Source organism: Procambarus clarkii, chromosome 16, assembly GCF_040958095.1.
Source record: "Procambarus clarkii isolate CNS0578487 chromosome 16, FALCON_Pclarkii_2.0, whole genome shotgun sequence".
Taxonomy (NCBI): domain Eukaryota; kingdom Metazoa; phylum Arthropoda; class Malacostraca; order Decapoda; family Cambaridae; genus Procambarus; species Procambarus clarkii.
Window position 1 is genome coordinate 13,302,252 of NC_091165.1, and position 17,184 is coordinate 13,319,435.

The 17,184-nt window shown below is 45.6% G+C and overlaps 1 protein-coding gene across 1 annotated transcript; it reads left to right on the top strand.

The window, feature by feature from the left end:
• The first annotated feature begins 2,872 nt into the window (after positions 1-2,872).
• On the top strand, positions 2,873-16,679 carry LOC123760067 (uncharacterized). Its single transcript, XM_045745502.2, has 4 exons — positions 2,873-3,039; positions 6,935-7,778; positions 7,936-8,091; positions 15,828-16,679. Exons 2-4 carry the CDS (start codon positions 6,936-6,938, stop codon positions 16,341-16,343), a joined length of 1,515 nt encoding a protein of 504 aa, XP_045601458.1. The 5' UTR covers positions 2,873-3,039; position 6,935; the 3' UTR covers positions 16,344-16,679.
• Positions 16,680-17,184: the final 505 nt, after the last annotated feature.

Genomic DNA, 17,184 nt, shown 5'->3' on the forward strand with positions numbered 1-17,184 from the left:
TCAATTTTATCTTCTGATTTTTGTCTGTAGGGATAACATTCCTATCAACAATATCTTTCAGGACCCTTTCCTCCGTTTTATGAGCTGTGGAAAAGAAGTTCCTGTAAAATAGTCTAATAGGGGGTATAGGTATTGAGTTAGTTGACTCTTCAGAGGTTGCATGACGTTTCACTTTCCTTTTTATGATGTCTTCAATGAAACCATTGGAGAAGCCGTTATTGACTAGGACCTGCCTTACCCTACAGAGTTCTTCATCGACTTCCTTCCATCCTGAGCTGTGGCTGAGAGCACGGTCGATGTAAGCGTTGACAACACTCCTCTTGTACCTGTCTGGGCAGTCACTGCTGGCATTGAGGCACATTCCTATGTTTGTTTCCTTAGTGTAGACTGCAGTGTGGAAAACTCCGCTCCTTTCCATGACTGTTACATCTAGAAAGTGCAGCTTCCCATCCTTCTCCATCTCGTAAGTGAAACTCAATACAGAATTCCGCTCGAATGCCTCCTTCAGCTCCTGCAGACGTGCTGACATCAGGTACCTATGTAAAAATGTCGTCAACATACCTGCAGTATATGGCAGGTTTCAAGTTCATGTCAACTAAGACCTTCTGTTCGATGGTACCCATGTAGAAGTTTGCAAACAGGACACCTAGGGGAGAACCGATGGCGACCCCATCTACTTGCTTATACATGTGCCCATCCGGGCTCAAGAAGGTTGCCTCTTTAGTACAAGCTTGGAGTAGTTTCCTTAGAATGTTTTCTGGTATGTCAAGAGGAGTACAGGCCGGATCACGATACACTCCGTCCGCTATCATCCCGATTGTTTCATCCACAGGTACGTTGGTAAACAGTGATTCTACGTCCAACGAGGCTCTTATCCCTGTGGCCCGTGTTCCCCGCAGTAAGTCAACAAATTCCTTTGGAAACTTCAGGCTGAATGCACAAGGTACATAAGGAGTTAGCAAGCCGTTGAGTCGCTTCGCCAGTCTGTACGTGGGTGTGGGTATCTGGCTGATGATTGGCAGAAGTGGGTTTCCAGGCTTGTGTGTATTCCATTCGCATACACAGGTTTGTAATCCCAATAATCTTTGGTAGGTGGAGTCCGGATTTCTTGGCGTTCAGTTTCGATCAATCTGTTTATCTTTGTTTTCAATTCAGCTGTAGTGTCCTTCGTTACCCTTTGGAATTTAGTTTGGTCAGAGAGTATGAGGTTCATTTTCGCCAGATATTCGTCTTTTTTAAGAATGACGTATATTGGCGACTTGTCACCTCTCCTGACGACTATTTCCTTGTTCTCACGAAGGCTCTTAGCTGCCGCTAAGAGCTGGTGGCGGAGGCGGGCCGCGGGTGGTGGTGGTGGCGGAGGCGGGCCGCGGGTGGTGGTGGCGGAAGGCGGGCCGCGGGTGGTGGTGGTGGCGGGCCGCGGGTGGTGGCGGAGGCGGGCCGCGGGTGGTGGTGGAGGCGGGCCGCGGGTGGTGGTGGTGGAGGCAGGCCGCGGGTGGTGGTGGTGGCGGAGGCGGGCCCCGGGTGGTGGTGGCGGAGGCGGGCCGCGGGTGGTGGTGGTGGAGGCGGGCCGCGGGTGGTGGTGGTGGAGGCAGGCCGCGGGTAGTGGTGGAGGCGGGCCGCGGGTGGTGGTGGCGGAGGCGGGCCGCGGGTGGTGGTGGTGGCGGAGGCGGGCCCCGGGTGGTGGTGGCGGAGGCGGGCCGCGGGTGGTGGTGGAGGCGGGCCGCGGGTGGTGGTGGCGGAGGCGGGCCGCGGGTGGTGGTGGTGGCGGAGGCGGGCCCCGGGTGGTGGTGGCGGAGGCGGGCCGTGGCGGGCGTGGTGGTGGGGTGGAGGCAGGCCGGCGTGGTAGTGGTGGAAGGCGGGACGCGTGGTGGTGGAGGCGAGCCGCGGGTGGTGGTGGTGGTAGAGGCGGGCCGCGGGTGGTGGTGGTGGTAGAGGCGGGCCGCGGGTGGTGGAGGCGGGCCGCGGGTGGTGGTGGTGGCGGGCCTCGGGTGGTGATGGTGGTGGAGGCGGGCCGCGGGTGGTGGTGGTGGAGGCGGGCCGCGGGTGGTGGTGGAGGCAGGCCGCGGGTGGTGGCGGAGGCGGGCCGCGGATGTTGGTGGCGGAGGCGGGCCGCGGGTGGTGGTGGCGGAGGCGGGCCGCGGGTGGTGGTGGTGGAGGCGGGCCGCGGGTGGTGGTGGCGGAGGCGGGCCGCGGGTGGTGGTGGTGGAGGCCGGCCGCGGATGGTGGTGGCGGAGGCGGGCTGCGGGTGGTGGTGGTGGAGGCGGGCTGCGGGTGGTGGTGGCGGAGGCGGGCCGCGGATGGTGGTGGTGGAGGCGGGCTGCGGATGGTGGTGGTGGAGGCGGGCCGCGGGTGGTGGTGGTGGAGACGGGCCGCGGGTGGTGGTGGTAGAGGCGGGCTGCGGGTGGTGGTGGTGGAGGCGGGCCGCGGGTGGTGGTGGTGGAGGCGGGCCGCGGGTGGTGGTGGAGGCGGGCCGCGGATGTTGGTGGCTGGAGGCGGGCCGCGGGTGGTGGTGGCGGAGGCGGGCCGCGGGTGGTGGTGGCGGAGGCGGGCCGCGGATGTTGGTGGCGGAGGCGGGCCGCGGGTGGTGGTGGCGGAGGCGGGCCGCGGGTGGTGGTGGTGGAGGCGGGCCGCGGGATGGTGGTGGCGGAGGCGGGCCGCGGGTGGTGGTGGCGGAGGCGGGCCGCGGGTGGTGGTGGCGGAGGCAGGGCCGCGGGTGGTGGTGGTGGTGGAGGCGGGCCGCGGGGTGGTGGCGGAGGCGGGCCGCGGGTGGGGGTGGTGGAGGCGGGCCGCGGGTGGTGGTGGTGGTGGAGGCGGGCCGCGGGTGGTGGCGGAGGCGGGCTGCGGGTGTGGGTGGGGGTGTTGGCGGGCCGCGGGTGGCACATACAGTAGTGGTGGGGGCAGCAGACGGAGCAGCAAGTAATAAGGCCTTGACAATCAGCTGGGGCTTGAGTCATTCAGCTGGGCGAGCCAGCAGGGCAGCGGCCCCTACGTGCAGGCACCTCAACACCTCCAACTGTGGTCGTCACCGGCAGCCAGGTGAGTCTCCACACCTTCCCCACACACCTTCAAGGTGGGGGTTGAGGAGCTAGACCTCACTCTCCCGTAGTTACTATTAACCAGCCACTGTTAGATAAGCATCATAACACACCCCACCCCTCACATGTTGACTGAACTGAGGGGGTTAAAATTCCCAGTCATAAGTGTACCCACTACCCACCAAGGTCGTTAATTCGGTCGTCATTAACGATGCATGTTTAACATCTGTGTATGAGTATGTCCTTATCTGAGTTATAGACATTTAAGTGTTGGTGTCTTAATATGCATGGAAGGTGTTGGCTCCTCGTGCGTCTGGCAGCGGCATGTGTAATCAGATCGTCCTAGGCAGCCTTCAACAGGGCGGCAATATATGTGTAAAATTTCACTGTTTGCTAAATAATATCCGCCTTCTGTTGTAAAGTTTTCACGTTAAAACAATTTATTTTGTTTATTAATGGGTAAAATATATTTCAAGTCCCAGCATGCTGTCAACAAGGAAATCATAATATAAAACGTGGGTATACTACCACAATAACATGAACCAGTGCCAACTATGTAATGGGTATACTACCTCAGTACCATGATCCACGTGTCTATCACGTACTGTGGGTATACTACATCAATACCGTGAACCGTGTCTATCATGTACTGTGGGTATACTACCGCAATTTCATGAACCACGTGACTATCACGTACTGTGGGTATACTACCACACCATACCGTGAATCAGGTGGCTACCAGGCGGGTAGGTACCAGCCAATTGTTATTATATTCTCAGTACCGTACTTGGAGAGGAGACCAGAGCTTACCACCTGTCTTACGTATTTGCTAGAAGAGTACCGCAATCTTGGATGGTTGTAAATATTGAGCCGAATTGTGTAAACTATCGGCCAATTAGCTTAACGTCTATCTTGGGAATATTCCTTGAATCGTTAGTCACAGAAGCCATTCATTTACATTTTGAAATGCAAATATTAATAAAGGATTCACAACGTGGTTTTACTAAGGGCCGCTCGTGTTTAACAACTTTACTCTCATTAATATCCACTAGGTTTCAAGCAGTCAGAAGGGAGAGATTAGCGACATACTTTATCTTGACTTTTGGAGAGCCTTTGACACTGTGCCTCACGAGAGACTTGTTAGAAAGTTAGAGGTACATGGTATTAAAAATGGAAGGTATATTAAGTTGGATCAGGGCGTTGTTAATACGAAGAAACGAGAGTTGGTATAACTGGAGTGAAGCTAGAGTGGAAACCGCTGTAAAGTGGAGTGCCCCGGGGCCCTGTCCTGGGATCTCTGTTGTTTACCTTTTTTTTCGCAGGGATATTCCTGCGCGGGCCCTCAGCCTCTGGTTGGCCCACTACGTGTTGCTGGTTTCTGTTTTACTTAGGCAGAGTATGAGTATTTATGACTCGTATGGTCGCTTCAGTTAGATTTTGTCCCATGTGTTTAACAACTTCTTATGCTCTGTTAAATCTAAGTTGAAATTTTAATGGGTTTGTAACTGTTCACTGTGTTGGATAATGTTCCAGTGGTCTGTCGGGTATTTCTCCACATTGTTATTTCTCCTCATCTTCCGGAACCTGTAAGCCTATTTCCCATGCATATGGGTATCCAGGCCTGATGCGATGTAAGTGTACTTCTGTTGTTCTACTGTTCCCTTTCATCAAAATAAGTGGTTCGTAGTTGGTTGAATTCCTGTACCAACCCGCAGATCCTGATGTTGCAACTGCTGTGTTGTGGTCACTGTACATCATCTGCATTGCTCTGTTTCTAATTACTTTCTTAATCTGTGATGTTGGTTACCATATGTAAGTACCATATTAGGGGAGTACCGGTTAGGGGAGCCGGTCGACCGAGCAGACAGCACGCTGGACTTGGGATCCTGTGGTCCTGGGTTCGATCCCAGGCGCCGGCGAGAAACAATGGGCAGAGTTTCTTTCACCCTATGCCCCTGTTACCTAGCAGTAAAATAGGTACCTGGAGTGTTAGTCAACTGTCACGGGCTGCTTCCTGGGGGTGGAGGCCTGGTCGAGGACCGGGCCGCGGGGACACTAAAGCCCCGAAATCATCTCAAGATAACCATATGTACCTTATGCATTAACAATTTAGGTAGAATTGAACAACATTTATAGATTTGCAGATGACACACAAATAGAGAGCGGGAATTAAATTAAAACGATCTAGATAGGCTAGTACTTATTTCTTTTTTGTATTATGCACCCCATACCCATCCCGTGGGCGGTGGTGGAAAGAGTTACAGAAGCACATAATGGGTTCGGGAACTGAACTCCAGAGTTCGTTTAGCTAAGCAAGTAACAATCTTTTGAAGCTAGTTTCACAATTATTAATGTTATATATATATACATGTACATATATATACAATCATTTACAAAATACATATACACATCGATAATCTTTTGTATCACAAGTGATTCAACAAGAGGTTCACAACAGTCACTATACAAGGCACTTTACATCTATGGTGAGTCACACAGTTACTAGTCTTGCTGCACACCCACACAACTGGGCGGCAGCTTTACAGTCATGTGCAGGCTGCACCTACAGTAAGCACATTTTGGATACTTAGCAAAGATTCCTGGCATCACATCATTATGACATCATTATGAAAGAAGTACTTACACATTTCTTGGACTCCGTTGATGGTGTCATCTCTCAATTCCGCGATTTTTCACATTCCATTATATAATGAAGCAAAGTATGCGAATAGTTCTGCTGACAGAGTTTACATTTAGTCAAATCTACATCAGCAGATGTTACAAGCTCCCAGAGGTACTTGTAGCCGAGCCTAAGCCTAGCAGTGGTAACATCTAGAAGTCTGCTAACTTTATTGGGCTAAAGGGATTTGTTTCCTTTATTGTTTAGTAGAAATCATTGTTTCTAAAATTCTGGATTGGAAACCAGCAGGTTGTGAACTTGTGGAACACATTACCGGGTAACATAATGAGTGTAGGATCGCTACACTCATGGAATTGTAAGTTAGACATATATGAATTAGAAGGAGTATCCGGCTATGCCCGGGTCTCTCTCCCCCTCCCCCTTCTCTCTCTGTCTCTCCCTGTCGTATTCCTTCCCCCTCTCTCAACCTTTCTTCCATAATGTCCCTCTCCATCTCTTCACCTTTCTTGTCCCTCTCTCATCCTTCTCTACATTTCTTTCCCTCTCACCTCTTCTCCCCTTCTCTCCTTCCCTCTCCTCAAACATCCCCCTGTCAACCCTTCTCCTTCCCTCTCCCCACCCCCTCTTTCTTTTTCATAAAAATTATATATATCATAACACTAAAAGTGCCACATAAGTTTAGAGACAACACAACCAATATTTCAGACTTGACTTCATAATAATCACATGGGGGTGGGGTGTAGACGCCGATATTTCTGAAAGCGTGGCACTGGAGCCGACCCCAACTGGCCTATGACACCCCCCTTACCCCACATACTTCATGTGTGAAAGTTCGTAAAGCGTCTGGCCTTCATCCTTGGACAGACAAACACTGCAAGTGTCCATTTTTGTACTTACAACCAAAGAACTATAATTTTAGGAGAATAAGATGCCGATTCGAGTATTCTTTGCTCCATTCATTCATTCAGTTTCTTTTGTCATTTAATTTCTCATCGATGATAACACCTATTAGGTTGAAACCGAGGGGATCCCTGCATGCAATTATCACACCTGGAAGTGTTCAGGACGAGACCCATGGTCTATCTTTGGGACTTCACCTGCTGGAGACCTTATAGCAAAGACTTGTGTATCTGATAGGGTACCTCCATCCAGGAACCAAATATTTTACACATGTGTGTGAGCAAATAGTTAAGTGGCGGCCTGTTCTAGTTATCAGAGGCATGGGATAACTGCAACATTTTCTTTTACTGTACAGAATGGAGGAGGCGGAGATGGGGTGCTGCGTGTGTCAGGAGCGGTACGACGAGGGCCGCCCCCCGCGCAACCTCGGGTGTGGTCACTCGGTCTGTACTCAGTGCGTCCAAGAGATCATCAACAGGAATCGCAAATGCCCTGAGTGCCGTCGTCCCTTCTACGCCACCATGGCCGTGGCTCTTCCCATAAACTACCCACTGCTCAGACTCTCCAGAACCCTGGCAGCTTTAAGTCTCCAGCAGGGGGCGCAGGCGGGGCCTTCCACAAGCAGCAGCCAGAGTGCGAGCGTGACGGACGCGGGCGAGTGTGGCGCGCATGTGTCCCGGATGGGTGAGCGCTGCATGACGTGCAATGTGTGGGTGTGCAAGGAGTGCCTGGTGATGGACCATGTCGTCCCCCCCGACGGTAACTGTCATATATTACCCGTCAGTTTAGCTTTAGAGGAAATGAAGAAGACTCACATGGAGAACATATCCACCATGTATCTCACCCTCCAGGGACTCAAAAATGAGGTGGCTAACCAAATTTCTCAACTGGAAAACAATAAAAGTCTGCATGATGATACACTCTCCAGTCTTCGGGAAATTTTACAGGGTGAACTGGACGTTATCCAAGAGGTGGAGGCCAAGAAGAAAGAAGCGACTGACAAGATGTCCGAGGTGGACTGCTGGGTGGAGTCGCTGAAGGAGTCGGAGGCCTGCATAGTCCAGGCAGCGACAGTGAGAGAACTGGCCAGTGCCAAGCTTGCAGCACGGGTCTGTCTGGCCAACGTGAACGACCACATCCAGCAAGAAAGAGAGCGTCAGGCAATCTTCAACAGGACCATGCCCCAGTTCGGTCCTCAGGTACTGGCTTATTCTGCATATTAACTGATAGTTAATTTCATCCATATCACATCAGTCTCTACCTGAACTCGAATAAATAACCACGTAAGAGTGCGGGGGTTTACTAACCAATTATAGCCCTTGATTCTGAGCGTTGATTGTAATGATGGTCTTTCAGAATCTGCGAGGAGTGCTGCAGATGGCCAAGAGGATGTACGTGGTGCAGGAGAGTGAAGGTGAGAGGCGGTGGGCCAGAGTGAGTGTCCACGACTGTCTGCTTCATCTTCACGTCCTCCAACACCAGCCTCCCCCGCCCCCAGCACTCATCTTCTCGGTACGTCCACTCCACTATACTCTTCTCAACACTAACCTCTCATCCTCGTCAGAGTTAAGCATTGAAGTAAAATCAGTGTGTATTCACTTCTCAGTGTATTTAAGGAGGAATACACCTTTAGGTATGCATGTAGAGGAGTACAGCTCTCTGTATATATAATAAGGAATATGCCTCTTGGTCTATATGCTGCGAGGGATACCTCTCGCTGTATATAACAAACTGCTATATGCACAGAAACATACCTCTCAGTATTTATATTAGAATGTATACCACTTGGTGTACACACACGCTAATGAGGCGTAAAGTTTAAAGACTATCGTCAGTAAAGATGATTAATATGACAGTCTGCCTCAGTTCGTAACATTACATGTAATCCTGGAGAGAAGTTAGGGTGGAGATACAGCGGGTGACGTGTGCAGCTCAAGATACACCTCTCAGTAGGCTATATATATACCCCAGCTCCTGCTGAGGCGTCAGCTGGGGGGTTGTACTCTGCCTTATTCAGTTGCCAACCTTGTTTTTTTTTTTTAAGAAACGAGCCCCCAAGTTTTTGTAGTTTGTTACGTATTTTCTCACATTGTTTACAAATCAAATAATATCTTGGTATTATATGATACTTAGCTAAGCTTGCTGATAAAGACGGCAATCTTTATCAGCAAATAAGAGGGCACATTAGTCGAGTGCGTAGCAAAAGAAGGCATTTTTTAATTAACCCCGATAGACGAGTTTATTGGGCAATGCCACTTAACCTGTGAGTGCCACAACCGCCGTAACAGCATGCACTAAACTTTCAAATAGATCTAGCATGTTAAAATTATCAGGGCAAACGGGGGGACATTTGACAAGCCCCCGGCTTCCTGTCCTCATCGAGGCCACTTAGAGAAATAGTGATACTCATGTAAATTCAGAAAGAAAGCCCGCTAGGTTATCCATCTTGTCACTTGTACCCAGACTACAGTTGGGAATTACTTACTGTTTCAAATGAACAAATCGTCAAATTAGGTTAGCTTTATCAATCTTTTAAGAGGAGAGTCTGTATATGACAAATAGTGTTTTCCTAACTCAGTCAATGGGGTTTATTCTTCCATATTTATAATGTCTTAAAAGTGGGTATTCTTTCAGGTTGTGGTCAATGTAGTGACCATCTCTCGTGTCGCAGATTCTGCAACTTTGCTGTTCGGCTGATTGTTAGTTTGCATCCCGAATCTCCATTGGTACGTGGGTCCACGAAGAATTATTGCTTCTACAGATTCTCTCCCTCGGTTACCCTGTAACCTCGTCTATAATAATTGAGGTTGTCGGCTGCAACTGTATCATATAAGCGAACAGATTCACTGACTTGTTCTTTAATACTTCTTTCTTCAGTTACCTTGTCACAGTGCTGCTTCCTGATGATATTTCTAACTAGCAGAAGAGTCTTGGGGACGAAGTATTCAATATAGTCTCCCCAGGAGACAGTACTCGGTCATTTCCACAGATTCAAATATATGAAGGAATCCACAGTAACTTCATCGTTCCCTGATTGGTTTGCATTGTCTCAGTTCTTTATTTCAGCAATTGTCTCTCTATTCTCCTCTAGAGCTTTGTAGTCAGTATAAATAACTGCTTCCCTTGTTTACCTTTCAATGTCTTCTAAAGCCATAACAATGACAGCTCTGCGTCCACTGAAAAGACATTGTTCTCAATCGAAGTATTTTCTTCAATCCATTTTGAAAATCATTATTCCTAGTTACAGAGTATGGTGTTCCAGTTATGCCATTAGTAGGATTAGTAAATCCGTCAATGTAAATTAGATCAAATTCTTTTTTTATCACTCGATTCATCTCTTCGAGATACTTATGTATCAGCTTTGTGGTAATATGGTGGATTTTTCCGTTGCCCTCACGTTTAATTTAATCTTATATGGCTCTTCGTCTCGGGGAAATGTCTTCCCTAAAGGTATGAGCCCACTTGTCAAGCAGGTGGAGCTCTTAGATGTAGCATTTGGCGCTATTTCTTTTCATCCTATAATTAGAACAGGTCTCATATAATTGTAGTGAGATCTTTGGCAATAGTTGTCGTCGATTCGAGGTTCTGGTAGATTTGGGGAATGTTTGCCACGGTGTTATTTTGTACGTTTTAAAGCTAGAGCCTTTTCATATATCTTCTTGAGGTTATCTTGAGATGATTTCGGGGCTTTAGTGTCCCCGCGGCCCGGTCCTCGACCAGGCCTCCACCCCCAGGAAGCAGCCCGTGACAGCTGACTAACTCCCAGGTATCTATTTACTGCTAGGTAACAGGGGCATTCAGGGTGAAAGAAACTTTGCCCATTTGTTTCTGCCTCGTGCGGGAATCGAACCCGCGCCACAGAATTACGAGTCCTGCGCGCTATCCACCAGGCTACAAGGCCCCTGGAGGAGTATGTATGGCCAGAAACTGGCCGTACACTAAATGACAGACTTAAGGAACACACAAAAAAACACAAACTCAGACACAAACAGTGCTCTCTTCTGTCATGTTAGGGACTCTAATCATCCTATAGATTGGCCTTCCAAAAATAATGTGCCCTGCCTCTACTCTTCACAGACGTCGTCTTGTCGAATCGGCTCTGATACACAACATGTCCAACATGAACCTGAGTCCTGGCTTTGTTGCTGTTGACTCTTCCCTTCACAGTACATACTCATGCGTTCCAACCTTAACAACCGGGACCAGACTTACCTTTGCACCTAACTATAACTGTAGCCTTGTTTAACCCAGCAGTGAATGGGTACCTGGTTGTTAGACGATTTGGCGGGTCGTATTCCGGGGAAAATTAAGATTAAGGAACTGCCCGAAACGCTGTGTGCTAGTTGGTAACTTTACAAGAATCTAAGAACTCTTTATATATATTGTGTATATATGAGTGTAAATCCCGAAAATTAACACGTGATGAAAAATGTGACTGTCAGATCACGAAGGAAGAATTGAAACAGGAATTTCCTTAAATTCTTTCGTACTTAATAATGCGACCCTTCTGAAGATGTATTATTAAATACGAAAGTACTTAAGGAAATTCCTGTTTCAATTCTTCCTTCGTTCTTAGATTCTGTGTATAATATATATACATACACACACACACACACACACACACACACGCACATATATATATATAATATATATATATATATATATATATATATATATATATATATATATATATATATATATATATATATATAAACAATAGGAAGGGAGTACCACCTCTAGCTGGAAGAAGGGGGACCCATAGCCTCGGAGGAAACCACGCTTAACGCATTAGAGGGAATGTTTAGATCCCCTCCAATACAGTTTCTGTGTGCTTTTCTCCTACCACCCCCTTCCTTTTTTATTTTTTGTGCTTTATTATGCATATGATGGTTACAAGATATACATGGGTTGATACAAAAATAATAATGCAAAAAGGTGCTTAAAGGTTATGGATCTCTTGAAAAACACAACAATGAGAAACATTGATGAATGTCACAGACGGGTTCGATCATTGTTGCAAGTCAAACACTTCTTCGAATTCCTCTGAAGTTGGACTAGTGCCCAAGACGCAACAGGCATTTCCCCTCTGAATCGCAACACTGAGGCGCTGGAACAAGAAACTTTTTGCTCTCTGGTCTTTTGTAGCGCTGCTCAATTTGTCCCCCAATTCCTTCAGGAACTTCAATGCACATTTTCCCCACGAACCGAGGGTCTCCGAGCCGATCGGAACAAAGCTGTAGCAGTGTGCTAGACCTCTGTATTTAATAATTTTCTGCGATTCCCTGAAAGAAGCAGCACCACCGCTTTCACGTGTGCTGTAGTGGAGGTAGGTACTGGCCAGTGTGGCAGCGCACGTGTAGTCCCATACCACTTGCTTACCATCCTTCCAAGGTAGCAAGGTGACCCCATCAGGGCGCTTCTGAGGGTCGTTAGGTCTGGATAAGTGTGGTTCTCTTTGTGTATATATATATATATATATATATATATATATATATATATATATATATATATATATATATATATATATATATATATATATATATATATTTTTAGGGAAGGGAGTACCACCTCTGGCTGGAAGAAGGGGGACCCATAGCCTCGGAGGAAACCACACATAACGCATTGGAGGGAATGTGGGTCCCCTCCAATACAGTTTCTGTGTGCTTTTCTCCTACCACCCCCTTCCCTTTTTTTTTTCCTTTATTGTGTATTTAAAGGTTACAAAACATACAAGACAAATGCCTAAAGGTTATGGATCTCTTGAAGCTCCTCCGCTTCTGGACAGGAACCGATATATATATATATATATATATATATATATATATATATATATATATATATATATATATATATATATATGTGTGTATATATGTATGTATATATATGTATATATATATATATATATATATATATATATATATATATATATATATATATATATATATATATATATATATATATATATATATATATATATATATATATATTGGTGTATACTGGCAGCAGGTTTTCTTTCAAACATGTCTCATTGAATATGACTGCATATTCTATATTTACTATCTTCTGATTTAGGGCTTCTATCCCTCTAACAATTTTCTTAGCATCAGGGCTTATCTGCTGAAATAAGAGTTCTCCAAAACTCATTTTCGTAATTTCAAGGTGAAGAAAAGAAATGAATTACTATAGAATGTATTACACTTGTTTATACAATTGGCAGCGGAACAACCGACGGATTTAACTGTCCGACACCACCGTAATTCCGTTATCTAGTCTAACCGTTGACCGCGAAGGACAGGATTATTTGGTACTGTCGGGATCTAGGTGGATGTGGTTACCTAGGCTTGGAAAAGCGACAGGGCGGGCCGGGACGGGACGGTTATAGGTTAAATCGAGATTTCCTTAAGTACTAAATTAAGTTCCCTGTATATTAAGTTCCCTTTCAGGTTAAGTATCCCTTCGTTAGTTAAGTGTTCCCCCTTGTTTACGTAATTCTCATATATAAGTGGTATTATTTTTTCTAAGTATTTGTTTTACATGTTTTAAGTCGGGAATTTTTGTTTCCGTATTGTGCAGTATTAATTCTTTGAGAGAATTACTAAAAGGTGAGTGGTTTTACTGTTTTCAAGTGAAGTGCGGTGCATTAAGTGAAGTCAGTCAAAAAATTGAAATCAGTGAAATCGCGGAAAAATTTTGTGATGACATTTTTCAAAGTCGCTTGGAAAATCTCAATTTCGGAATAAATTCTAGTTTTGTGCCTGGTCATACGATCATCGGGTCGTCAGTGTTAATTCAAGTATGCGATTATAGTGATCCGAGTTAGAACTTTGAGAGACCAAAAGTCGAATTTTGGTTATTTAAGCGAATTAGCGTTGGGACTCTGAATTTTCTAGCGGTTTTACTCAGCGCCCAGTGTAACAGCGCTCAGTAATTGTTTGCGCTCAACCGAGTGTCTAAGTGTCTCGCGAGTAGTATATTCAGTTCAAGTGATAAGCGAACTACACGTCGGTATTTAATTTATAATTTTGAGAAAAGAAATACTTGGTTAATTAAGAATTAGTGCGGAGACTACTTTCTGAGGATTCGGCTTCGTGACAGTGAGCGCGCTTTCAATTTTTGCATACCAACGTGTCCAAGTGGTTAGCGAGTGTTATAGGGGCGGTCTCTGTCCTTATGTTTTATGTATTATTACTGTGTTTGTTATGTATGTATACATGCTGGGACACACCTTTTAGGGGTGCCATTTTTTGTTTTGGAGGATTGTATGGAATTAGCTAGGATTAGATAAATATTTCTGTTGTTTTGAGGCATTGGGTTATTTATTGTTGAGTTAAATGTTGTTTTTGGAGTTAATGATTATGATAGGGCAGGGTTCTGGATAAGAATTTTGTGCCTTAAACTTCTTTACACAAATATTCTTCTTGTCAAATATTAGGGGACTCCCGGTTTGCCTCCTGCCTTCTCATTCGGGGGGCAGTGGCAAATTTTACACACAAATTTCTTAATTTCCGAAGAGGGAGAGTTGTAATGATATATGCACACCATAGCCCCTTCCCCCGTTTCCCCTTCCCCTTTGCCCTTCCCCCTTTCCTTCCTCTGTTTCTCTCCTTCTTCCTCTTCCCCTTCCCTTCTCTCGCTTGCCTTCTCCCCCCCCCCTTGGGTCATTTCTGTCTTTAACCCGAAAGGCATCCGCTTGAATTGATAAGTATGAACCCCATCAGAAAAGGCGGTCTTCTCTTTATCTTTCTCAGCGACTGGGATGGCCCAATACGCAGATTTCGCATCCAGAGTGGAAAAGTATTTGGCTGCCCCAAACTGATCTATTACTTCTTGTATCCGTGGCAAGGGATACACATCACCTTTAGTAATTTCGTTTATCTTTCGGTAGTCAACACAAAACCTATAACTACCATCCGGTTTACGTACCAGCACCACTGGCGACAACCATGGTGATGCACTAGGCTCTATCACATCCTGTCTCAACATCGTCTGACACTCATCCCTAATTAAAAAAATTGTATAACTTGTCCGGTGGTATTCACTTAACTCCCCTTTGATATATTTTTGCTACTTGTCGTTTTTATGTGTTGAATTGGAACCCCCCCCATGTTCTCCTACAGTTAATAGATAATAAAGTTGCCCTTGGATTTAAATACGTAACGTAAAATAAACGAACTAATTTTCCCAAAAATTTAATACTGAAATTCATACTACCCTTTGAGTTCCCTGATTATTGAGTCCCTTCCTTCCTAGTGTCTCAATAATTTTAGACACATTCATTTATGTTTGGAAGTTAGTTTAGTTCATTTATTATGCACCCCATACCCATCCTGTGGGCGGTAGTGGAAAGGGTTACAGAGGCACATAATGGGCTCAGGGACTGAACCTCACAATTCATTTAGCTAAGCAAGTTACAATCTTGATGAGCTAGTTACAAAATTCAATATAAGTCATCACATCAACAATGGGTTCGAGATCGACCTCAAGTACAGGTTCTAAATTAAGCAATTGACATATGTGGAGAGCTAGTGTCAAAATTTATATGTTTGTCCTGCACACCGCCCCCCATCCAAGTAGTGGCAGTGTTTAATGTTTTTTTTATTTTATAATTAGTAATAAATTAATAACCCCTATCCTTGTTATGTCCTCATCATTTAATATTCAGTTTATATTCGTGACCGTCCAGTGAGGGGTCATACTGGACTGTAACAGAGTTAAGCTGGGGTATTGAGCGAAGAGAGAGCCGTTCACAGAGTACAGAGAAGGGTTACAATTAAAAGGTTCAGGGTGATAACAAAAGGGACATTGAGGGATATTACAACGGACTGAAACGTCGTCGTCTCTCCACCTCCTGATGTGTTTGGTCATCATGTCTTCAGCCACGTTATTGTGACTCATTGTCTTCTTACTTGAATATTTAATACACAAAAAAGATTACATACAAATCCATATAATAATTAGGAGCTTGTGGATCACTACAGGTCATAACTGATGTTCTCACTGATCGGTGAAGATAGTATCAACCATATTGCTCGAGAACCATCCAACAGTACCTACAGCCTCGGTGCTGTAAATACCGAGGCTATATTACATAGTTTGTTTATGGTTAAATTGTTTATTTTCATATTCATTTTATGTATAAACTTACTCTTTTCAATCATTCTTCATTTAATAATGTGGACCTTTAGAATATTAATATTTAATACTTGGTGAGATGCTGAGGTGGTTTATTGTAATTGTTTGTCCGGCAGTACTGGAGCGTGAGGTCTCTGGTGCCGCAGGACTCCCCGTCAGCCTTCCTGGACCTGGGCTGGGGTGGCCATACACACGGCCGGGTCTACCTCCGCATGTTAGGGGACACCGCGCGGGCCCAGCAGTTCCTCTACCTGTGTTCTGGAGAGAAGGGGCCCTCCTATTTCAAGACGCGACTCTTCGATGTCGACAGGGTCGGGGAGAAGGGAGAAATCATTCGAGGGGGTGACTATGAGAACAATAACGGTACGGGCGGAGCTGCCATTGTGGAGGGAGTGTTTAGTGGCGAGGTGTACCTGAGGGAAGCTGTGGCCGGGCTGCTGGTGGGAGCCCATGAGAGACAGACGCAGAGGCTGGGTGTGTTCGGGATCATCCTCAGTGCCTGGCCGCACAAGAAGACTGATACGGGATTTGGTCAGGTCACGAGCGGCCTCGGCACTCTCAGGTCGGCCGCCAGGCACAAGCCCATCACAGATGTCACAGTGGAAAACTGTGGCCTTGTGATTCCTCTCTAGTGTTCTGTGACTTGGGGATAACAAATTTTCTTGCGAGAAAATTCCCTCATCTAGGAGCGAAACTTACCGCAGATTTATAGTAAAATTTTCCGATTTTCGCTGGGACAGGAAATAGTTGTAGTCATGAAATAAGAATGACATATCTTTTATGCGTATACGTACCAAGCTGCAGTATTAATCCCATGTCCCGCTCAGGTGTATATGGTCAACTGTGTTGCTGTGATATTACTTGGTCTCCGTATTATTGCCAGGTTCTAATAATTTCTTCCACTGTTTTGTTCCTGTAATTCCTGCTGAATGTTTATACACCATTTATATATTAAAATATTGTTATTATTCTATTTTTTAATTTGTATTTTCCATATTTCGCATGAAATACTTTCTACTAAGAAACTGTAACATTTGTATATTCAAAACACATCAACTAGTGGACTAATTAATTCACTTTACAAGGGGTTTGAAAGTTGGTTTCCAAATGTTAAATATGCAAACTATTTTACTTTGTGTTTCTTAAGTCCTTAGTTGATTACTTTGCCTAATAATTAACTTCCCACGACGACTTTGAACAAACCAGAAGTTATTCAAAATGTCGCTCAAGAATAATTTACATGAGGGAAGAATTGACACTTGCCACTATATTAAAGAGTCTCGTACGAGCTAAACCCACATTTAGTCATGAAAGTTCCAGCATCTCCAGTATTGCTTAGAGATAACATAATAATAATAATTGTATTTACAAGAGGGTACAAAGAGTTAGTGAAATTACATAAGTATATATATTACATAAGTATACTGGTGTAATATACACCAGTATATTATTCTTATATACCATATAATACTG

Excerpts from the sequence above, each read along its gene's own strand:
- LOC123760067 (XM_045745502.2), top strand. The coding sequence starts at position 6,936 with ATGGAGGAGGCGGAGATGGGGTGCTGCGTGTGTCAGGAGCGGTACGAC. Across the intron at positions 7,779-7,935 it reads TGCCCCAGTTCGGTCCTCAG|AATCTGCGAGGAGTGCTGCA; the intron begins GTACTGGCTTAT and ends ATGGTCTTTCAG. Across the intron at positions 8,092-15,827 it reads CCCCAGCACTCATCTTCTCG|TACTGGAGCGTGAGGTCTCT; the intron begins GTACGTCCACTC and ends TTTGTCCGGCAG.